This window comes from Argopecten irradians, chromosome 14 (assembly GCF_041381155.1).
Source record: "Argopecten irradians isolate NY chromosome 14, Ai_NY, whole genome shotgun sequence".
NCBI classification, from domain to species: Eukaryota; Metazoa; Mollusca; class Bivalvia; order Pectinida; family Pectinidae; genus Argopecten; species Argopecten irradians.
This window is the reverse complement of record NC_091147.1, coordinates 8,688,194-8,713,987: the sequence shown is the minus strand read 5'-3', so window position 1 is coordinate 8,713,987 and position 25,794 is coordinate 8,688,194. Positions and strand designations below refer to the sequence as shown.

Here is a 25,794-nt window from a genome sequence, read left to right as displayed (position 1 = left end):
ATAATAAAATGTATCAACATTAAAGGATATTTACTACAGTTTGAAGGATAGATTCACAGACAAGAAGTAATATACAAAGAATTCTATTAGAAATAGAACATATGGCGCTAAACATGGCCAAGAAGGAACATCATGCCAGGTATGTGTTTGTCCATTATCCAGTCTGTGTATAAACTGGATGTCTCCAGTGAGTTTGAGGAAAACGTAAGGGGGTAACTTTTTGTCTCTAAGTCTGAAAGGTGACATACTCCCTTAACTAATTAACTGGCGAGGTTACCTCTGTGTATTGGACGTCCTGCATCCCAGAGTCATCCTTGATTCCAGACTCTTCCAGTTCTATATTGGGCGAGATGGTCTTAAACGCCGCACAACCCTGGGGGAAGGAGCCTGTCGGACAGAAAGGGGAGATAACTCACAATCAGTATCACAAAAACATATTTTAAATATACAGGACATGTCATACTGCAGAATATTTGACTGACAATAAATTACATTCCTAAACTATTACAATTATTGTTGTCATAAATGTAAATTTTGAGATACTAAAACAAGATGAGGGAAGCATAAATTACCGTTGATAAGTCCACATTTTGGTGATTGTAATATGATATTAGATGTGATTTTTGTGACATCAATTTTACTGGAAGGTGAGACTAATCAACAGTACATTGTACTTTACCCACATCATTTTAATATCTCAAAACCCCAGTATTGATGCTATAAGAGTGACTTAAAAACAAATATTTTGAAAGCATTTGTCATTTAAATGTTTACCATCATGTATAATGTTTTGGACTCCATTAATATCATCATGCCTGCTCTCGTCTTCAACTTGTGATAACATGGAATCTCTACATGCCTTAATATCTTGTTAAAAATGTGTGAATTCTACTGATTCATTCAAAGGTGTTCAAATAAATTATAAAGGTGAAAATTGATTGCTGTAAATATTCCATGCTAACCACGATTTCAGTGAAATTTTAATTAGAAGTACACGATATCCAGAGTACGCTGTAAGAGTGTTGTTAAATGATGTTAACCTCTAGTATGACATGTAGGACAGACTATGGACAATTTTTTTTTTTTTTTAGATTTAATGCAGTTTTTATCACATTCTCCATGAAACAGGACATCTAAAACATCATATACATGTACATATCTACAGTTCCTTACAATCAAATACAAAAATAATATTTAAAAAAAAAAAAATTAATAACAAAAAATAAATAAATAACCTTTCTTTGTGACTACCTCTGTATAAAGACCTCTCGGGTGGTTCTAATTGTTCAGGCAAAATTGAAGTAAAGATTATAGATATCACCTTGAGAGATATTTGTAACAAGTCATCAAACAACACAAACAAATAACTCCACAAATACAAACAACATAAACAAATAATATCACAAATACAAACAACAAAAACAAATAATATCAAAAATACAAACAACAAAAACAAATAATGTCACAAATACAAATAACAGAGGTTAAGGGCCCCAAGTTATAGCCCAGAAGTGAAGGGCCCCATTCAGGCCCCAAGTTATAGCCCAGAAGTGAAGGGCCCCATTCAGGCCCCAAAGTTATTGCTCATAGGTGAAGGATTCCACTCAAGCCTATAACTTACAACCCAAAGTGAAAGACTCTGTTCAGGCTGCAAAGTTACGGCCCAGAAGTGAAGGGCCCCATTCAGGCTTCAAAGTTACGGGGCAGAAGTGAAGGACCCTATTTTCGCCCCAGAGTTATGGCCCAGAGGTGAATGGCTGATGGTCCCAGTTGTTACCTAGTGACTGGCTAACAGTTACAACAGATAAACAGTAACAAACAATGGAATACACAGAGGGTATATATAACAAAGACAAACATATAATCTTGAAATGAGAAAAATCAAAGTGTAATTTCAATGATGCATTTAAGATTAACAAGAGGCCATGGGCCTTAACGGTCATCTGAAAATCATTTCAACAAATTAGAACAAGATGGAGGGAAAACAAATATTTGGTGAAAAAGAAACAGAAACAAAGGTGTAAGGCAAAATCACAATATAAAATCTTTTCTCATTCCCAAAAGGTTGTTTGATAAAATTTGGCCAAAATTTTATGCTGTGTTTATGACTACTAGCTTTTTCAAAACAAATTTGTCATCGTCTCCAATAAGGGCCCCACCCTCCTGCCCCAGGGAGGGGTCAGAGCCATCATTTATACAAAATTTCTTCACATTCCCCCAAAGATGTTTCTGACCAAATTTGGTCAAAATCCAATGAGAACTTTATGACTAGTAGCGTATTGAAGGAATTTTCAGCATGGTGCACGATGATGGACGGTGCACTATGACAATAGGTCATCTTGACCCTTCGGGTCAGATAACCTAAAAATAAAATGTAACAAGAGCTCAATGGGCTTGAATAGCTCATCTGTTACTTGGTGATCATGGTGCACATTATTGGCCCAAGACAGCACACTAATATTTCGTCCAAGACAGCACACTAAGATTTTGTCATGTTTTACAAATTATCTTTATATGAAGGTCAAGGTCATCTATTTGAAGAAACTAAGACAGCCCTTTATCCCAGCAAGCCACAAGAGCATTATCAGGTCGCTAGGTCTCATAATTCATGACAAGAAGTCAAAGATTTTAGTCTATTTGACCCTTTAATAAAAGTCAAGGTCATTCATTTGCACAATCTTGGTAACCCTTCATCCCCGCATGCTACAGGCCCATGTCAGGTTTCTAGGCCTCCTATTCAGTGACAAGAAATCCTTCAAATACTTTATCCTATCAGATCCATATGAGCTTGAATAAATGTCAAGGTCATTCATTTATACAAATTTTGAAACCCTTCATCACCAACATGTTACAGGTAAAATATCATATCTAAGGGATTTTTGGTTTTGAGAATCATTTATAAAGAAAAGTAGACATTCGCATATCTGGAAAGCCAAATGAAGGATGAACAACTGAGGGAACCACCATGTCAAAAGCATCGGACAGGTGAACTGAAAACTATAATGAAAAGCAGGTATAGTGTAAAGCCTACCCCAATCTTATGTACATAAGTCATACTCAGCATCTAGCTTACTTGTTGGATAATTATCTAACATGTAGTTCATGCTTGGTAATATCTATTGTTTCATTCATTGTTTTCAATAAAGGTGGTGGTGGTGGGGGGAGGGATTTTCGATTTTCTGACAAACTGAAATATTCTTTAGTTCCAAAACTAACTTATCCTTAAGCTAGGAAACTGGAAATGGCGTGTTTTGAGAGAGTCCCTGGTAAATAATACCAATTGTTAAATTGTTAAACACTATAATTCACAATAAGTTAAAATCTAGTGAGAAAAAAAATGGAAAAAATTCCCCATCTTACTTCATGCTTTATCAAAGATTATAAATTTGTTATAGAAAGTTTAGTTAAATGTTTTAATAAGTTTTAGGACATTAGTTGATGTTATGTGATGTTACATTGTAAGTTTTATATTTCCTTTTAGTTCTTCCCCTAAAACTATTGATGTAAATGGAAAATACACAAAAATTAGTTTATCTCCTTAAATATGTGGTTAGATAATCTATTAACATTTGAATTGTCACAATGAACTTAGCGTGTAGCACTTTTACTAATGTAACTATATGTTCTTGATTTTTCAGTAAGTATCACACAGACTAATGCAGCGGCTGTATAAAAGTTGTACTCTCACTCTTTTATCAAATTCTTACAATATTTTTTTTTCTTTTTTTTTTTATTTCCAAGGAATGGAATGGACATTATTAATTTCTGAAAATTGCCAAAATTTAAATTGTATAAAATATTTTTCTTTTAATTAGTTTTATTATAAATTCTAATTGGATTAATTTTTCATTAATTATTTTTAAAATATTTCTTCGATAAATATTGCATGCAATTAATGTATTTGGTAGACAAAAGAGTTTTCTGTAGGGAAATAAATAAATCTACATAAGATTAAATATATATATCATAGGGTATATAATGTTTTATTAATGTGATCTCAATGCAAACTATTTCTCTAAAATCTAATCCTTGTAAGCTTGCTGACTGATACCACGATATATTATAAGACTGGCTTACGATACGCAGTACTGGATACTCATTAATATAGCTAAATATGTAACTTTCAATAATATAGAGATATAATAAATACATATAACTACAAATGTATAAGTTTGGAAGCAGTGCATATATAATATTACCCTCTGTCCATAAAACATCCCCCGAAATGCATGGTATTGTGGCTGAAAGGCGATATTCAAATACAATATTTTGTCGTCTATAGAAAATACGGAACACTCAAATTTAAACATTCAGGAACATACTTCATAACATTTTTATAAAGAGAAAATCTTAACACTGGAAAATAAAAAGTATGATTTATTAAAGTTGCTCGAAAATAAAGTTGAAATATGTGTTGGTTTTTAAGTAACAACGAAAAACTGAAGCCACAACTAGTTCAAAACAAGAATGTTCACAACTGTTACAAAAATCAATAAAAACTAAAGACTTTTTTTATACAAAGTTAAGCACACAAAGTATCACAGCCAATGAAAATGGGTAATTCTAAAATTTAGGACAGGAACCGCTTCAACATCAAAACAAATAATGATACCGTTTAATTTCAAACACATGTACACGGTCAAAATTAAGCAAAAAAAAAAAAAAAAAAATGGAAATAATCTAGCATCTTTTCAACATTACACTGTTAAGTTGTACAATAGATAAACAAAAACTTTAGGATGAAATCATGCATAAAACTAACTTTAATACCAAAACTTACTCGACTTCAATTTTCCTGTATCCATGAGTGAAAAAAAGGCAAGAAAATCAAATGTTGTTTTGAGTTTTCTTTATATCATAGTGTGATACAACAGAAAATGGAATTCCACTGTCTAATGTCATAAGCTCTAGCAAAGCAGGATTGAATAGCAGTTTTAATTTCGATAGTTTGGAGTTTAAAGTTTAATACTGCTACTATTATGTTTTTACATGAAATAGAGTTATCTACCCTTGACAATAGGTATTCATTTGTCACCAATATTATTACATGAGTTCCCATCTCCCCATAAAAAAATTGACCTACAAAGTTAGATCTGAGAGTCTAAAGACAGGCTCCATATCTGATAAATGGGTAAGGGGAGACAACTAGAGTTTTACTCACTCGTCTATTATGCTATCTGAAGCTAAAACCTGTATACTACTTAATACTTCTGTTACCTTAGTTACCAGAAATATCTGTACTATTGTAAACCACTTTCAGTGAGATACAAATTTTTATATAATTTCTCACAAGAGAGCTCAAACACAAATAAAAATGTTATGTGAATAAGTGTATAGAACTTAAGTATAAATGCACAACCATCAGTAAAAGCCCTTGATTGTGAATTTATGTATCCACGATTATGTTATAAATAAAGACGCAAAAAATTGTATACACAAAAATAAAATGGCTTACAGAAAATATTACCTTAAACAGCCATTCTCACATTTCCTCTGTTTATTAATGAGAAAATGGTTTTTATATAAGACTATACACTAAGTTAATAATAAGATATACTTGATATCACTACACAGTGCAGATATATGATATTATAATTTAAGTGACAAAGGGGATAAACAGGTAGAGATTATATTTATTTCTAAGTCATATGTAGATACTTAGTAGTTTTTTACTCTCTAATTAGAGACTAGTTAATGACCCACAACACTTACCTCTACGTCGCAGGTACTCGGCTATAAGGGCCGCTATGTGGATATAACAGTGAGCTGCCTGTAAAATAACACAATCTTTTTTAAATCACCCGGTAGAGTGAATTGAAAAACATAGAAAGAGCTCGAAAATATATATACATTTACAGTGGACCCTCGATAATCCGGACACCTTGGTTCCCAGCCTAAACCGTCCGGATTACGAGTTTTCCGGACTGCCGAATTCCGTGTTCTTAGTCAATTAAATTGGCACGTACGAGTTACTCCCCTTGACCTTGTAATCGATGACAGGCTTTTATGTAATACTGTATACGTGTATCATAATTAATACTTCGTTTGTTATGATTTATAGGTATTTTTATATCATTACGTTAAAAATATTGAATAAACGTATTTCTTCATCAAAATACGAAACCTTAAGCCATTGTTAATTGTGTACTATGTATGCATATAGCTACGTATCCCACTCTTGATCTATCGTACGGCAAATTGCCTAACAAAGGATCAATATCATCTACGTTCTTGGCATAAAAAAAAACAACTATGATAACAATAGTTGTGAACATTTTATGAACTCATATAATTGTTATTTTGTATAATGTGTGTTTTAATGACCATTTCTACAAGTCTTTGCTTTCTGACTTACAGACGTTTGTAACAACCACGCGCCCGTTCACGTCTAACTTCGTGCACAATGTCACACACGTGTAAATGGCATATGCCGTAGCCTTTATATCATATACCATAGGCGATGGATGAATTCGAATAGATTCACATACATTTAAAATTCTTATTAATTTTGTGAGTATTATCTCACTTTATTGTATCCGATGCTCATAGCGATATATTCTGCATGCGAAACAAGTAAGGTACAGTGTACCTACAGCATACGTACCCGTACCCAAGCTCAAACTGCATGTTTAAAAGCGTGTGGCTAAACATATATTGCGTATCTCAATAACAACACTGAAGTTTGATCTCCTATAGAAAACCAATGAACCGTTACATGACTGCATGTACCCGTGTGAAAGGTGTTCAGGTAAACGCCCGTGGCTATGATCTGACAGCCGTGGTTATGACAACACACTCAGTGTCAAGTGATTGTGTGTATTGTACAAATGACTGTAGCTGGCCTTGGATTTTCTCGGCACGTGGCGACAACAAATTGTCCGGATTATTGCGGGAATTTATTAACGAAAATGACATTCCGTTCCCAAAATGGAGTTCCGGATTCGGAATACGAATTTCCGGACTAGTGAGTATAAATAACGTTACGGAAATCCGTTCCCTGACATTTCCGTTCGGATTGTGGGTTTTCCGGACTACCGGCGTCCGGATTATCGCGGGTCCACTGTATATAGCTGTTATTTACACAGGTGAAAATGGTTGCGATTTTTAACTATAACAAGAAAATTAAATTTTAGTGGTTTTCAATTATCATGATCTCACTTTCAAGGTATGTAATCAAGAGTCAACCACTTCTCAGTAATTCATAGATCAAATTTTCATGAACATTTAAAATATCCTGTGAAATTAAGAAAAATATTCTCCCTGTGAAAATAATCTACTTTACCGTATTAAGAATTCATTAAAATGCGTAGAGAGTGATGAACAAAATAAAAAGAATGAGAATTTCAAACATAAAGAGAAAAGAAACGAATCTTGACATACTTTACTATATCATAAATAAGATCTACTTCTCTCAGAAAATAAACATGGGTAGCATTTTGTTTACAAAGATACCCCAAGAGAATTTAATCATAACTTTTTTTCTTGCATTTATTATTTCATAATACAAACCTCAGAGAAATTTGAATTTCTAAAGTGGATTTTCGCCATGGAGTCAAGCCACGTTTTCCGTAACTCGGGAGTACTGGCGTATGATTTGGCTAAACTATTCTGTAGATCTATCAGCATTTCTGGGTCGTTCTCGTGTTCCCTCATCTGAGCTGTCGCCATCAACACAGTCCTAATTCGTTTTGTGAGATCTTTAACTTCCGCAGGGAAACCACTTTTCTGTGAAAGTCAAAATTGTATGATGAGTTAATGAATAATTACCTTTAAATTAGACAGCAAAGTTAAATTGGGGAAAAATTCTCTAAATATTTTTTTAATGATGGCAAACACCTTTTATGTTTTATCTATTTATCTTTTTTTTTTTTTTTTTTTTTTTTTTGAATTAATCTTTATTCATCACATTATATCATATAGCCAATGATATTGATTAAAATATTACACTGTGTCAGTAGTTGAAACAAGAAATAGATATTTCAAACTATTTTACAATACATGTCTATGAGACAGACACAACTATAACAGAGGATTCTATAGAGGTTGTACAAGCTAAAACAGAAATATTTTTTTCAAAAAGGGGGAATACAATAGAAACAAAGGAAAACAGAGATAAAATATTTCTACAACTAATGGTATAACTCACTTTCATAATAATCATTCAAGAAAAGAAAAAAATCTTATTATTTTGATTTTTTTATCAAAGCAATCCTGTAAATTTATAACAGGTAACCTTGTATGAGATCATGAACAATTTTAAGCACAAAGCATGTGATGGCAGTTTGATTTGAAGAAATAAAAATTTTATATTTCAAATGATAAAATGATATTTGTGATACTTTTTTCAATCAGAGTTCTTGTCAAATACCTATAATATTGCCATAAGTCAGAAATCTTGACCTTTTTTTCTGATTATTTTAATCCTTAGGTAGCAAACCAGAGAAGAACAGCCTGGCCACGGTCTATATTTTTATTAAGTGGGGAGCCCCTGTTTTGAGCAATGCATAAACAATTAAAAATCAAATATATTCTGAAATTGGTACATCCAATATGGAGGGTTTGATATAAGTTTCATTTTTTTCAAAAATAAACATAACAAAAATGGGTTAGAGATTACAATTCTGGGCTCCTCCGGAAGTGCGTCTTGACCGGAAATGCTAGCTTTACTTGAAGGAAAAATCCATGGCGCGGGTTTAGAGGCAAAAATATTGAAAAATCCACCTAATCGACCTATGAAATAAATTAGCTTATTTTGCCATTGTGATAGAAGTGCTCAATTTAAGGTAGGTCTTAAGAAAAAAATTGAGTACAATTTTCTGCAATTTTGGGCTAAAAATCATGATATTTTGCAATTTTTCAGGTATTTTTTTGTTGTTACCATGGTATTCACATGCATGAATAAGCGCAGAATATGGCCAAATCTGTATCAAAATATCAAATTGTAATTGCAAAAGTTGTACTGATTAATTATATATATACTTTTGTACAGGTATTTTTTACAGTTAAATGACTATATCTATATTTCTAAGGCATGCGCCTTAATTTCACAGATTGTCAAAAACTACTGTTTTCTGCTACCTTAGTATAATATTACATATCCCAGAGAGAAATGACTGCTAACATCTTCAAGTAATTTCTTCCATTTTGTCTTGTCTATTTCTAATTTGATTTATCTATCTAGTCGTTTTATAATTAACTCTGCATTAATTGTTTTAATATTGCTGGCCTTCTTAATTTACATAAAGGCACTTGCAAGGCATTGTGGTTGTTAAGCAATGGCTGCGAGTTGTGTCTTACCAAATACATGTTTACTGTTTTTACTCCACAACATTTAAACATGACCAAGCTTACTACTATGATCTGGATGAGATTTGAAGATACTGGCACATTTTTGAAAGCAAAGTATTGTATTATAACAGAGAAATAAGTTGAAGGAAATATAAAGAACAATTCAAAGAATTTTTTAGTTGATCAGTGGAAAAATTTATGAAAAGTTCCATTCAAAAATGTATTTCATAAAATGCTTTAGACCCTATATAGAGGCTACATCCATGCAAAAAATACCCAATATACATCTAAATTTACTACTTTCATCTAAATGTACTAATTCAAAATGAATAATTCATAAAAAATGAAAGTTTAAATAAACATCAGTTTGTACACTGTAACCCAAACACTATATAAGTTTAGAAAAATCTACAAAATCTTATTTTTATTTGATAAAAAACTTTTGCTTATAAATTGCTCTATCAAAACTTTATCATAATTGGCATCTTTGTCAATCTCCTTTTCAAGTGAAATGATGCTAATTTATTAAAAGCTCTTTTTTAAAAACCCAATTCAAAATCCAACATCACTATGGTAACAAGGCTTGAACAGGAAGTGGCAAGCAAGGAATAGCATGCTGTGTTTGAGTGGCAAAATGACAGGTCAGGATGATGCCACAGATCGACCAATGCCACATGACGAAAATGCATAAAATTCTTACGCGTTCTGATGTATTTTGCCAGATTCCGCCAACCATTAAAAATTTCCATGTCTCCTTCACGATCAAGCAATTAAAGAAATATGAGGGGAAAGGAATAAAAACTCATTAGAATTTAACAAATCTTATCAGTATCTTTAGATAAAATCAACATTGCTCTGAATATTGTTAATCTATTTGCCTTATTTTAACTTAGAAGTACCTTTGGTACTTGTATTTCCTATGTTAATTCTAAGCTATTTGCATTGTTTAACAGTACCTTCAGTACTTGTATTTACCTGCATTAATTATAATCTATTTGGCCTAAACCGAGTACTTTTACTACTTGTATTTTCCTTTGTTAATTCTATTCTCTTGGTTTACCTAGAGTACCTTCGCTACTTGTATTTTGCTTAATTAATGCTATCTAAAGTACATTCATATCTTCGTTTTAATTTCTGTAAAAAAATCTTAATCCATCCCCATGATGAGTACTAACACTAAGCAACTATTGAAAATATGGAAGCAGAAAAATCTATCCTTCAGCATCTATCAAGAATGATCTAAAACAACCCCTGATAGATATCTTTTCTATAAAGCATTTTCCATTGAAGGAAAAATATCTGAAAAGATGTATGTAGAGGGATAAATTTTAGGTAAAAGGGCAGGTATATGTATCTCTGTAAAAACCATACACACCAAATACACAGGAACAATTTGGCCACCATCACCAGCACAATTATACTAGAGGCTTTCTAATATCAAATATATAAGACCATAATATGACCTTTTTTAATTTTGCTTTGAGGGTGTTTGTATTTTAAACCATCACTAATTATTTTCACGATTTAGATTCTATCTATATACCACCACAACTAGGTTTAGGTAGACTTAAAATGATAAGTAATGCTAGGAAGAGATAGCTGAAATAAAAGTTAAGCTAGTTCTGCCATTTACATAAGAAGACAGGTAAAAGCTTGCAAGTATTCAGTGATGTTACTTCCCCTTAATTCTTGCATGTATCCTAATTAGAGTTACATCCCCTTAATTCAATCAGCCCTATGGATGTCTGAAGCCACAAAATGTTCAGCTCTCAAAACATGAAAACACTTTTTTTATATGATCATTCTTGAAAATAGCATTATTTCTTCAAATACGATGATAATATAATGAATACACGTCTGATATAATTGTGAATACAGGTATATAAAAGTAAATATATACTGTACATATGGTGAAGCTAAGCTTTAAATAGAATATATCATCAATATGATTTATAACAGATTTCTAGCCATGCAACTTCTTCATGTCCAATATTTGGTTGTTCCCAGCCTTAATTAACAAATTCCTCGTCAATCAAACTGAAACTATTTATAACATCTGAAAAGGACTCTAAACTCTTTTGTTGGTACTATGTACAGTTGACCTCTATATTCTACTATTTTAAAAACCTCATATTTTTATCCTCTTGGCCTATACATTTTTTTTTTACATAAGTGTAAAATTCTTATTAATCATTCACAAATCATACATTCATACTGTTACAAATTCTCTAATAGACAACAGAATCTCAAAAATGTAAAAAAAAAAATGCAAAACATTCCTGATTAATTATCACCTTTTTAATTCATTAAATACAAAAAAACAATGTAATTGTAAATGTAAACTTATTAATAAGTTCTAGAGAAATATCATAACTTGATTTCCCCTACAAGATATGCCTATATAAGCAGGCTAAATATGTCCACTGAAGGGCAACCTGTGTATAAAGACTGATTAGTATAAACTGTTAGTGGAATAATGCCCATCCAACACACCAAGGGGAGACAACTATTACCTCTGGCCTTTGTCCACGTTTCCGACCTTTTCCATCACCCTGTTATCGTAATAAAGGAGTTCATGCATGTACATCAGTATCATTACAAATATCTATACCTTTATAGAGGGGTGTACCGTAAATATTCCAAAAGTTTGATCCATTAAATACCATCGATTTAAGATATCAAACCTCTAGAACATTTACAGCACACATACATCTAAGTAAGGACAGAGAGGTTTAATACCAACAGGGCTTAATTTGGAAAAGTTAAAAAAAAATATGTTAGTAATCAGACAAATCTGTAAAGAAATCTAAATCATGTTCTACATATCCACATTCTACTGGTACAATAGGTCGCTCGGCAATAAGACCCCCCTCCCCTCCCACTTCATGTTCTACGTATCCACATTCTTCTGGTACAATAGGTCGCTCGGCAATAAGACCCCCCCTCCCCTCCCTTTTTTATCAGTTCTTTAACATCATTTCTAAACTACAGTAACCAACAAATGTGAAGGTAAAATTTCCATTCTTTTTTAATCTGCCCTAACAACTGCATTCAAACAGCATGACTTATCCTGAATCATTTAATACCGTATGCTGTTCTTGGATAAAAAAAAAATCATGTATTTAAATGATAATTTTGTAAATACATGATTTTCTTGACTGACCATGAGGTTAGAAAGCAAAAAAAACCCGTTAAATCTAAAAATTTTACTCAATACAACGATCACACCAAATAGTAAGGTTATTTCTATGGTAACACAACTGTTAACTCTACCATCGGTTTGAGTTACAAAAAGCAACATTTTGTTACAGGGGTTTAGGATGAGAAGCCATTCAAAACATTACACCTGCCGCCGTCAAATCTAATTGTAAAAACCAAGCGTAGATAAAACTGGTCATACCGCACAATCCTTCAGAAAAGTAAGAGTAAAAATAGTTGAAATAATTCCACAGACACAAAAAAAAGATTTAAGAAATATTTCTCAGTAGAAGCTGTGAAATAGATAAAGGAAAAGACAAGTTCTCATAATCAAAAGTGAATCGTCAATATTATGCTATAAAATACTATTTTACAACTCATTCAAACAACATAAAATGTTCAATTTATTAGACATTTACAGGAAGTAAGTTCAATACTTTAATGATTTAAACACAGAATCCATCACCATACATAGAAACAATACGACACAAAGCACAAAGTTGACATTAAATCCTGTATAGCTAGCTTTCTGTTGATCTTATCAATTAACTTACAAGGTTTTTTTAATTCAGAATTTTTGCATTTGGTAATAAAGGGTTTCAGATGGTACATAATGGCTTTTCCTCAACAAAGCACATGGGCTTCTTGGAATGTATTTAAAGTCAGCACGTGTAACACAAGAGGCAGGAGTTTGTACAAAGGGGAATAACTTCAGGGGGGAGGACAACTCTTCCACCTCTATTGTTACCAGAAGTTCTCTCCCCACCACCATAAATAAATTGTATCCTTCTATCACATGCTAAATCTCACTAAAACCAAGGGAGTTTTACAATTAACACTAAATCAGTATTTTACAATTGATTGCTTTGTAGAAAAGTTTTTTTTTATTACAAATGTTTACAGCAAAACACCTTGATTTTTGGAAAAAATTAAGATAAAGAATATTTTTGTTTATATTCACTTTTAATCCCCAAAATGGATGAGGGGGAACTGGACAATTTTCTTGTGACTTGATTACATTAAACATATTAACAAAGATAAAATAAAAGCACTGTTGATCAACCTTCTGTCCTTCTCAGTTTTCAGTAAAATCATAATTTATTGAATCCATGACAACTTAACTTTTTATTTGTCAACTGCAAATCTGAAGGTTTATCAAATGAATCCTAAATGCACCTCTGCTGAGTTAATTCATGTTAAAAGCTAGCCAGCATTTGAAATTGTATAGAAGCTCATTTATCCTTTGAATAGCTAGACTTTTACTTAAAATTTTATTAATGAACCTAAAGCATCCACAATTGTTCATTTGAATATTTTTTCTTTATCTCCAATTGTTATACATACAGGTTCAACATTGATCATTTATTTAAAATCATCATTCATTAGTAGGCACAACATGTTTGAATGTTGTTCCCTAACTAGAGATATAAATTTTCAGCATCCTATTAAACTATTGATAGGCAGTAAAATGCAGCTTTAGGAGAAATAGAAGTTATGTTGCCATGGTTTCTGGCTGTCAGGTATGCAAGCATTAAGATGATTTAATTGGTCTATCATACCCGTCGATGGGCCATCAGCCCATTATTGTTGTCTTGGAAAATCAACTTGGTCTGTGTGGGCACAAAATGTATTAGAAGGCATATCAATACACACACACAACACAAACGATTAAACTTGGTGAAATAAATTCACATTCAAATGACCTGTAATATTCAATTAGACTTCGGAAGGTCAACTACATCAAACAACTATATTTTTGTTAAACAATGAAGTTGTTTAGAAGTAGAATTTTTTTCATTCATGATTAAATAGCTTGGAATTTGATCAAATTAAATACCAAATTTATGTATGTCGATGAATGATGTTTGAATTGTTATTCATATGCCATTTGAATATGAAAATGGTTAAGTAAATGAGCATGTAATTATCACAAAATGAAAATGATTCACCAACAATGACAGAAAATAGAAAAACACAAACAACACAATATCTTTAAAAGCAAATATTGTAAATCCAGCAAATGTTATCTCCCTTTATTTTCGTACAAGTAGAGAACAAAATTGAAAGCAGTTTTTACAAACTGATACTAACATCATTTATTCACTTTAATAAACTCATGCTAATTCATCTTTCTTAAGCTGTTGTAATTAAACTAAAACTTGCTGCTGGTTAAAACTACAATATTTATCACAAAATTGATTTCAAACCAATTGGGATTTTTGGGAGGTGTGAAACACATAAAAAATGACCAAACGGATGTGGAAAAACTAAATGTCACATGTGGTAATTAAGGGAACATTTAGTGACTTATTTACCATCAATAAATCTTCTGAAGGCTAAAAATTTCAAAGAAAAAATATATTTTAATCAAATATTTCAAATATAATAAATGCAATCCCAGAAATGGCTCTATAATTACATTCTATACAGCATCTAGATAATTATAATTGTAATAATTAACCTTTCAATATCCACTCCCAAAGTAAGTACAATATCTAATGAGACTTAATATGACTTCATGTTCCGTCTAGCTCTGGAAAAAAACACAGCCCAAAAGTAGAAAGTCTTGAACTGCCATAAAAGGTTACTGAAGCCACACTCCCTGTAACTGTTATACCCCAGAATTATCCCCTACCACTCTGTGTAATGGGACACCCTCAAAGTCTGAACTTCCATACAGTGTTCGTTTATACGTAATATGTGAATTTTATATTAATTCCAAATATAAAATACTGGTAGTAATCTATTGGGAAGAGTTCAAACAGGGGAGATAAACATGCTGTAATATGGAGAACAGGTGAGGTAATGAATGGAGGGTACTGCTCCATGGGAAGCATTGATGGTAGTGGGAGACACATTCAGCAGTATTCCTAGGCTCATACTGATATGTTAGAGTAAACATCATTTTAGAGATGTCAACTGTTAAAATTCAACCCCAGAAGGTTATTGTATTTATGACCAAGATCTAATATTTCCATAGAGTAATTTAAGTTTCTTTCATTTTACCAATTACTGAATTCCATTATGAGGTCACATCTGAGTTTAAGCCTACAATTTTAACACAATAAAGCAACATTGACAAGTTGTAACAGCTATAAATTGTCTGTCTAATGATCAGACAAATCTATAAGACTATACAGAAAAGCAAATCTAAATGCGAAACAATCATTGACATTTGAGAAGATTTAAGCAATAAGATCAGATGTTTTTATTGAGAAAACATTTTCTGAAAGAGACAAGAGTTTAAGTTAGACACACAGAAGAAAGCATGTGTTATACATTCTGTTTCTAACAACACAAGGTATAATTACATTTGAGTTGTCAGATTTTTTACACAGAAGATTCCTGCAGAGTATCAGTAACAACTAACAAGCCACACACTATAAAGGATATCTAACACCACACGATATACTGACCTGCATGGCTCGGTCACTGGACGCATAACTGTTCACCATGGCTAGACTTTCCTGGAAACGCGAGTTGCTGAGCCCAACATCATCTCCGAGCAGTTTGGACACAGAAATTATCACCTAGCAGTTAGAAACAGAAAGGTTCAACCTCCTGACAGAACATTTGATTTGTTATAGTTTGTTTTAATATAAAGTTTAATTATATTTTAAGAGATCCATTTTTGGTACCAGGGATTATAACTGCTCAAGATTTTAAACTACCTTTAAATATTCAAACTTACATTTACATGGGAAAAGTAAAACAGAGCCTTCAACCTTGACAAACAATGACCATATTGTTTATGGGTTTCAATCATGACAATATTAAATAGTCTGCAAACACATATGTGTAGACCAAGGGGCCTAAGTATAAAAGAAAGGAACACGGCAAAATACCTGTAAATGTACACGAGTGAAGCTCTTCTTCTTGGTGTACTCAAAGTTGGCCCTCATTAGGAGATATAACAGAGCACAGGCTTCCTTCCTCGTCGAGTAAAGCTTAGAATTACAGCACCGTAGCACCTACATACATAAATAAACACGCATCAGTTAATAAATAGATTACTTTTGGAGCTATGAGTCTAGCAATTAACACCTATTCTCAAGGGCAGACAACTCTGTATTACACAGAAAACCATAATTATGAAACTTTTTTCTTGGTTTAATCCCCAAAAATATTTTTTATTATCAGTAAACATATATAAAATCAAAAGATGGTCTATCCACATGCTTATTATATAGTAGTCTCAGACTGTGAGTTAGTTACCACACTAACATATGGTTTTCTTAGATCATCTGACTATGGCTATCTTTAATGTCAGATGATATAACTGTGATGCCTCAATAATACATAGTTAGGTCCTTACAGTAGAACATGTCTGGTAATTATACCTACCTCATAACAGAGATCTCCACAAAGACTGGCCTGTCCCCGGAACAGTACAGAGGGGAACTGTGGAAACAAACAGTGTAAAAGTCAGGTATTGTGATTCATCTACAGTGTTTTGTATTAGATACAGTATTGTCACTGTGACTAACTTTATTATTTCCAAAGAGTTACATTCTTTTACAGCTAACAAACTGTATCTTATTATGTTTCCAGGTTTTATATTGCTTCATATCCTAAAATCAAAGTCAGTTAGGATACCTCCCCTGTATAAGATGAGTGTGGTGAATGTGTGGGGTTTTGGGGAGGCTGTGGTATGTTATCCTTGTAATTTTATAGTGCTATCTCACTGAACAGCAAACTCCATTCACTTTACAGTGACAATGGAATCTTTCCTTTTGTACTGAAGCAAGAGTAGAAACTACCATTTTTATAGAATATGTTGTGTCTTAGTCAACGCAGAACCTTCATAACAAGGGCAAACACTTAACTAAAGTTCAAATGTGGAGTAGTGTTAAGGGAGATACATGAAAGAGAAAAGTCACTTGGGAAGAATAGAAAATATTAGATCCAAAATATTTAGTCACATTTTATAATCACACAAACAGAGCAGTAGGTACACTCCTACCTACAATTGATCTATATTTAGTAACATTTATTTCTGTCATGAACACTATTACCGTAGCCATAGTAATGTTTATCATATCCACACCAACCTTTTTGATAAACGATCGCCAGGCAGCGAACACATGTTTCTGGAGATGTTCTGATTGGCTGGTTTGTAGGAAAGACAGGTAGAGACTAAAAATCTTCCTCATCAAACTGTTGTCACCATCTTTGTGCTCTAAATTCCTCTGTAAAATCAAATTTATCATTTCAAGAAACATACCAAGTTTGAAGTATAACAGAGTTTTAAATTTCAGAATGAACATTTTTTTTGGAGACAATGAAACTTCCATGAGAAGTAAGGAGAGCCATTGTGGAGGCAGGGACATTTATTCTTTTATTTTAGCTGTGACATAATTTTGAACTTTCATGCATAATATCTCATGTTTCCTGTGACAGAAGAGTTCTCACCTTGAAGGTTTGGCAGTATGTACTAAGTAGATCTAGGAAGATAAGTCCAATCTCTGTTGTCATGTTGGCCTCCTGTAGGGCCTTCATCACAGCGTCAGCATCCGATGACATTCCTATAAAACAAACAATAGGTTACAGGAAAAAGGTTCAAAAATGGTCACAGCGTCAGCATCCGACGACATTCCAATAAAATCACGGGTTACAGGAAAAAGTTTCAAAAAATAAGTTATTAAATGTTCAAAGGATTGAACAATTCACAAGGTCGGCCTAATTTATTCTTAACTTCTTGAGGTTTTCTTTCAGTCTTTACTTTTTTACCGGTACTTAGATCTATGGTATACCATATGGAATACTTGGTATCCCAGATATTTATCTGTTTATTGTCAAGGCTGATGACAGTAAAAACAAAGATTGTTATACATTGTCTAAAATTACATAAGAAGCCAGTCCTGTATAAATCTAATGGAATGTAGTGATTTAATTGAGAACTTTGAAATGCTAATAATTAATATTGACCTTTGACATTTGGAGTGCTATAAATGTTTTACTAACCATGATGTGGACTGTCTGGGATATCCCCGTATTGACTGACTGTACGCATCTGGAAGTTACTGCTGACAACACTGGGTGTTGATCGTCGAGAGTAGGGCATTGTGGACGCCTTCCTACTATCTCCTATTATACTACAAATAAAAGGGAACTTGTCATATAACTTAACTTAGGAGTATGAGAGACTCTAAACAAAGACCTGTTTAATTCATGACCAAGTTTGTCTACTTCAAAATGAACCATTTTATAAAGATCCATTTAAAAAATGACATTTCAGGTGTATAACTTCTCTGAAATTTCCTTTTTTAATTCGTGATTTCTTATTAGGATTCTGATAAATTAAACTCTCGTTTTCATTTTCCATTTTTTTTATCATATTCAAGTGTATTCAAGTATGTATCAATGACAAAGAAGAAATAACATGTCACTGTGAATATATATATTTGGTGGAGGGCTTATGTGGGTTCATTTTACATCATTTGTAATTCATAAGTCCCCCAAAAAATTGTAATTCATAAGTCCCCCAAGCATCTGTTTATCTTTTATAATCTTATACAATTAATTGACTTTTCAGTACATGGCTTGGCTTACACATTTTCACACTAGCTCCAATCACATAACTATTAATTAAGAATGCTAAGTCTAAGTATCTGTAGGCCAAGTCATTTGCTTGAGTGTCAAACTCCACATCTGTTTTATCCCCTCAGCCCAAAATTTGAATAAAATGTTATTAGTTTTACGGTTGATTTTGCATACGAGTCGTTTATTCATAAAATGTGATATATGATCAGAATACATTAACCATTCCCCCATCATAACCCAAAAATAGAGCACAAATAGACAAATAGAACAGATCTAATCCTTTGATGCATGTTAGGTAGATAGACAACGTGACGGCGTGTTTTACCTGAGGTCATGGATCTTCTTCCTTCCCTGGTATTTAAAGTGAGTCAGACAAACCCTGAAATGATATCAAGTATTACTTAAAAGTCATCAGTTTAGGTCGATTCTAGATATGATCATACAGTAAAATCCAAAGCAGTTTGCTTTCTAATTTTACAATAAGTACATGTCGGTACATGTGAATATCAGCAGAAAGGTATAATCTTTAGGTGATACTTACTCTAAAATACTGAAGAAATCGATGATATCAAACTCTGATGAATTGTTGAACCAACCAAGAAGAATATCTGAAAGAAAATTTTGATTAAGATTCAGTAACAACATATTACAGCTTATCATACGTGTGTGTCCATTCATAAATGAATGTCATGTAAAATCAAGGTATTGGAATTAAGTTGAAGAAAAATGTTTGATTAAATTGATTAAATTTCACTGTATTTGCAGTCAAGTTCATTTCCATGAAATTAAATATCCAAGAATATCTAAAATGGAAAGAATGACAAGTAAGATAATCTTATTGCTTATTAAGAAAATGAGCGAGTATTTCTCACATTGAATAATTATCAAAGAGGAAGTTGCAAAATTGTTTCACCATTATCATGCAGGTAGACGTCACCCCTGAATTTCCATAATAGACTGCCCAAGTCCTTGATTTAGGAGAGTTTAAGTGTGTGTTCAGGGGTGAGTTAGTTAACATACCATCTGGTAGATGTTTGATGATGTAGAGGAAACACAACAGAAGGTCCTTGATTTCTACGATGTCCAGCCTCTGGTACTTCAGCATCATGGATGATGGTTTTGGGGACGGGGCTGACCCTTTATCTGTCCCCGACCCTGATGACAGAGCTCTGAAATGGAAACATACAGTATGAGATTGGTTTACAGTGATTGATTCACATTAATGAATGCACAGTTACATATATCAGGATGTTGGTTGTTTTGTTGATTGACTTAACGCCCCAATAACAGACAAGGTCATACAAGGACGCTCTCCCCTGTGGGCAATATGTTGTGTGCAAATGTCTGTATCTTTTTTTGGGAGGCTGTAGTATATTTGTTTTAAGCCTCCTTGTAATACCCCTGTCCCTTTTTATAGTGCTATCTCACAGAAGCATGCCACCAAAGACACCAAACTAACACACCCAACCCAGTACAAGGCAATGTCAACCCTATCATCTCAACAAACACACCCAACCCAGTACAAGGCAATGTCAACCCTATCATCTCAACAAACACACCCAACCTAGTACAAGGCAATGTGAACCCTATCAGCTCAACACACACGCCCAACCCAGTACAAGGCAATGTGAACCCTATCAGCTCAAAAAACACACCCAACCCAGGACAAGGCAATGTGAACCCTATCAGCTCAACAAACACACCCAACCCAGGACAAGGCAATGTGAACCCTATCAGCTCAACAAACATACCGAACCCAGTACAAGGCAATGTGAACCCTATCAGCTCAACACACACGCCCAACCCAGTACAAGGCAATGTGAACCCTATCAGCTCAAAAAACACACCCAACCCAGTACAAGGCAATGTCAACAGTATCAGCTCAACAAACACATCCAACCCAGTACAAGGCAATGTCAACCCTATCAGCTCAACAAACACATCCAACCCAGTACAAGGCAATGTGAACCCTATCAGCTCAACAAACACATCCAACCCAGTACAAGACAATGTCAACCCTAACAGCTCAACAAACACACCCAACCCAGTACAAGGCAATGTCAACTCTATCAGCTCAACAAACACACACAACCCAGTACAAGGCAATGTCAACCCTATCAGCTCAACAAACACACCCAACCCAGTACAAGGCAATGTCAACCCTATCAGCTCAACAAACACATCCAACCCAGTACAAGGCAATGTCAACCCTATCAGCTCAACAAACACACCCAACCCAGTACAAGGCAATGTGAACCCTATCAGCTCAACAAACACATCCAACCCAGTACAAGGCAATGTGAACCCTATCAGCTCAACAAACACATCCAACCCAGTACAAGGCAATGTGAACCCTATCAGCTCAACAAACACATCCAACCCAGTACAAGGCAATGTCAACCCTATCAGCTCAACAAACACATCCAACCCAGTACAAGGCAATGTGAACCCTATCAGCTCAACAAACACATCCAACCCAGTACAAGACAATGTCAACCCTAACAGCTCAACAAACACACCCAACCCAGTACAAGGCAATGTCAACTCTATCAGCTCAACAAACACACACAACCCAGTACAAGGCAATGTCAACCCTATCAGCTCAACAAACACACCCAACCCAGTACAAGGCAATGTCAACCCTATCAGCTCAACAAACACATCCAACCCAGTACAAGGCAATGTCAACCCTATCAGCTCAACAAACACACCCAACCCAGTACAAGGCAATGTGAACCCTATCAGCTCAACAAACACATCCAACCCAGTACAAGGCAATGTGAACCCTATCAGCTCAACAAACACATCCAACCCAGTACAAGGCAATGTCAACCCTATCAGCTCAACAAACACATCCAACCCAGTACAAGGCAATGTCAACCCTATCAGCTCAACAAACACATCCAACCCAGTACAAGGCAATGTGAACCCTATCAGCTCAACACACACACCAACCCAGTACAAGGCAATGTCAACCCTATCAGCTCAACAAACACACCCAACCCAGTACAAGGCAATGTCAACCCTATCAGCTCAACAAACACACCCAACCCAGTACAAGACAATGTCAACCCTTTCAGCTCAACAAACACACCCAACCCAGTACAAGGCAATGTCAACCCTATCAGCTCAACAAACACATCCAACCCAGTACAAGGCAATGTCAACCCTATCAACTCAACAAACACACCCAACCCAGTACAAGTCAATGTCAACCCTATCAGCTCAACAAACACACCCAACCAAGTACAAGGCAATGTGAACCCTATCAGCTCAACAAACACACCCAACCAGGTACAAGGCAATGTCAACCCTATCAGCTCAACAAACACACCCAACCCAGTACAAGGCAATGTGAACCCTGTCAGCTCAACAAACACATCCAACCCAGTACAAGGCAATGTGAACCCTATCAGCTCAACAAACACACCCAACCAAGTACAAGGCAATGTGAACCCTATCAGCTCAACAAACACACCCAACCAGGTACAAGGCAATGTCAACCCTATCAGCTCAACAAACACACCCAACCCAGTACAAGGCAATGTGAACCCTGTCAGCTCAACAAACACATCCAACCCAGTACAAGGCAATGTCAACCCTATCAGCTCAACAAACACATCCAACCCAGTACAAGGCAATGTGAACCCTATCAGCTCAACAAACACACCTAACCCAGTACAAGGCAATGTGAACCCTATCAACTCAACAAACACACCCAACCCAGTACAAGGCAATGTCAACCCTATCAGCTCAACAAACACACTCAACCCAGTACAAGGCAATGTCAACCCTATCAGCTCAACAAACACGCCCAACCCAGTACAAGGCAATGTGAACCCTAACAGCTCAACAAACACACCCAACCCAGTACAAGGCAATGTCAACCCTATCAGATCAACAAACACACCCAACCCAGTACAAGGCAATGTGAACCCTATCAGCTCAACAAACACATCCAACCCAGTACAAGGCAATGTGAACCTTATCAGCTCAACACACACGCCCAACCCAGTACAAGGCAATGTGAACCCTATCAGCTCAACAAACACACCCAACCCAGTACAAGGCAATGTGAACCCTATCAGCTCAACAAACACACCCAACCCAGTACAAGGCAATGTCAACCCTATCAGCTCAACAAACACACCCAACCCAGTACAAGGCAATGTGAACCCTATCAGCTCAACAAACACACCCAACCCAGTACAAGGCAATGTGAACCCTATCAGCTCAACAAACACACCCAACCCAGTACAAGGCAATGTGAACCCTATCAGCTCAACAAACACACCCAACCCAGTACAAGGCAATGTCAACCCTATCAGCTCAACAAACACGCTCAACCCAGTACAAGGCAATGTGAACCCTTTCAGCTTTTGAAACAAGACATGAACAGAAGGCTACAACTTGGTATTTTGTCACTTGATATCAGCATTAAAATCAGGCTATGAGGAGAAGGTTAAAGCATCATGATCATCCACAACAGTCATGCAAATTCTTACTTCTAGGAAAACTAATTACTGTTACAATAAATTATTTAGCTAAGGTTTACAAAATAATTAAATCCTCATCGATTATTTGAATATAAGGAATGATTCAGTGAGTCTCATAGAACTCTCATCAACAAGTATATTAGGTATACAGAGGCCACACGATAACGTGGACGTCAATAGTCCGGAAAACTCATAATATGGATAAAAATATGAGGACACAGATTTTAATGATAAACCGAGTAAACAGAATCAGACTGTCCAGAAAATTCATAATCTAGATGGTTTGGACTGTGAATGCAAGTGTTCAGATTACCAGGAATCCACTATATATAATGATTCATTCACTCAGTCACCCCTAACATTTATAATGAACTGTTCCAATCTTTGCTGTAGAAGACTTCAAATGTGTCTCCATGGGTGTGATAAGCAAGGTAGCATTAGTTGAACTGCTTCACCATTGAACCATGTACTATGGTATATATACTCACCATCTAACCATGTATTATGGTATATATACTCACCGTGTGTGTCCTTTGTCCCCTTTCTTGTCTTTTACAGGATCTGACTTTTTACTGCCGTCTTTTTCTGATTTATCCATGGACGATGTACTACTGGTCAGGGAGCTGTTGGACCCACTCAAGTGGTTCTTTAGGTCAGGCACGGAACTCAAAACTGGGGCACCTGTGGGGAGGTCAAGTTCATACAAGGTCAAGGTCAGATATACATGTACCTATGCTTCTACATACCTAAGGTAGCAGTTATAATCAGTCACAATTCAATACAACGATTCAAAATAAATCTTCATGTCAAAATTATCTTGTGATAATGATACAAAAAATAAATTTTCAGAAGCAGCAAGATTTCTTGCATGTTGGTAGAATTAAGACTTATTTAAGTTAAAATCTCATCTCAAAATATCTCCATAACTTAAACTTTTCACTTTAAATTTGCTCTACTAATTGGATGAAAGGAATCTCCTAGCTAGGTCTCCCTAGCAGAGCTGTAACTTACCTGTACCAGCTATCATAGCAAACACCTTGGAGTCCCGCTGGTCAAAAGTGACTGTTTTCTGACCAGACTGAGACCTCAGTTCACCCTTGGTGCTACCTGATATGTCGCCGTTAGCAACAGGAGGTGGAGGCACTGAAGGGTTCATGGGATCATCCATCAGGTGGCGTTTCTGATCCATGAGGATTGATATAAGGGGCAGATAAAGGGCTGCAATCCTCCCCTGCTGGGTCTGAAAATATCACATTAATTCTAGTTCTATCTTTTTCTTATTTTGACAGTATAGAAATCCATACAGAATCAACCATTATGGCCAAATATAGATATCGGTATCTCAGTTAGCTGATCGAATTAAAAGAAAGGAAAATCACCATTGTATATTTCACAAATAATGGTAACTGGTAAATCAGCATTTTAACCTATCTGTGCTTACCTTAGATACATATCGGTCATCAAACGAGTGTTTCGCGAGCTGGTCCCGGAGAACTGTGATTGCAATACGACGTATCTCTCTTGGCTCACTCAGCGCCATCTTTAGTTCCTGTAGTATTAGACCGGCCAGGTAGTGCTGCTTCCGGTACTCCTCAGACAGGGTATAGTCACATTTCAGATCTGTAACCATGGTAACACACACAATTAAAACAAAATATAATAATCCTATCACAGATGAATTTTCAATTTCCATACACAGGTTTGTTTTGAAATAATTTCAAAAATGATCTAAATAACGAGAATCGATTGTTTTCATAAGATGATCTGTTAGAGACTGAAAGAAGACTGTAATTTCATGTCTTAGAAAATTTGAATTCTTAGACCATTGTCAAACTGAACTTTCATGTACTGAGCCCTAAATTAGCCTTATTATAAGCATTTAAGTACTTATCTAGCATTTAAAAAAATGTTTTTATCCTATTCTGCTAACCATTTTATAATAATATTAACTTATTATTTTCTTTTTGAAACATTTCCATCCACAACAAATCAATTAAACTTTCAATCCCAAAATGTTATATGAATCATTTCCTAAAACTAATTAACAAGAATTTTAAATGATTTAGACACATAAGTTATAGCAAAAAGTTTAAATTGGAACTCAATCTGCTGGTTAGTGTTATAAATAGAAAATTTTAACTTCCTTTCCAGTTTTTAATCAAATACCCTTGTAATCAAAAAAAAATCTAATTCCATAATTAACTTTTAGAATCTCATGCATATTCATACAAGATTAACACTCAAAACTGTTGACCTCAAACTATTAGTC

The 25,794-nt window shown here is 34.6% G+C and overlaps 1 protein-coding gene across 1 annotated transcript in view; it reads right to left on the bottom strand.

Annotated features, from left to right (window-relative positions):
• LOC138307289 (dedicator of cytokinesis protein 9-like) overlaps positions 1–25,794 on the bottom strand; it is a 74,647-nt gene that overhangs the window by 11,585 nt on the left and 37,268 nt on the right. Inside the window, exons 25-43 of the mRNA XM_069247942.1 lie at positions 24,967–25,145; positions 24,537–24,765; positions 24,047–24,206; positions 20,050–20,198; positions 19,571–19,637; positions 19,355–19,408; positions 18,451–18,581; positions 17,899–18,011; positions 17,538–17,675; positions 16,831–16,887; positions 16,332–16,457; positions 15,903–16,016; positions 14,046–14,096; positions 11,802–11,840; positions 9,989–10,042; positions 7,510–7,725; positions 5,713–5,770; positions 4,200–4,241; positions 278–387 (exon numbers count right to left, since the gene is read on the bottom strand). Of these exons, the coding sequence (XP_069104043.1) occupies positions 278–387; positions 4,200–4,241; positions 5,713–5,770; positions 7,510–7,725; positions 9,989–10,042; positions 11,802–11,840; positions 14,046–14,096; positions 15,903–16,016; positions 16,332–16,457; positions 16,831–16,887; positions 17,538–17,675; positions 17,899–18,011; positions 18,451–18,581; positions 19,355–19,408; positions 19,571–19,637; positions 20,050–20,198; positions 24,047–24,206; positions 24,537–24,765; positions 24,967–25,145 (2,087 nt within the window). The remainder of the gene's footprint in view (positions 1–277; positions 388–4,199; positions 4,242–5,712; positions 5,771–7,509; positions 7,726–9,988; positions 10,043–11,801; positions 11,841–14,045; positions 14,097–15,902; positions 16,017–16,331; positions 16,458–16,830; positions 16,888–17,537; positions 17,676–17,898; positions 18,012–18,450; positions 18,582–19,354; positions 19,409–19,570; positions 19,638–20,049; positions 20,199–24,046; positions 24,207–24,536; positions 24,766–24,966; positions 25,146–25,794) is intronic.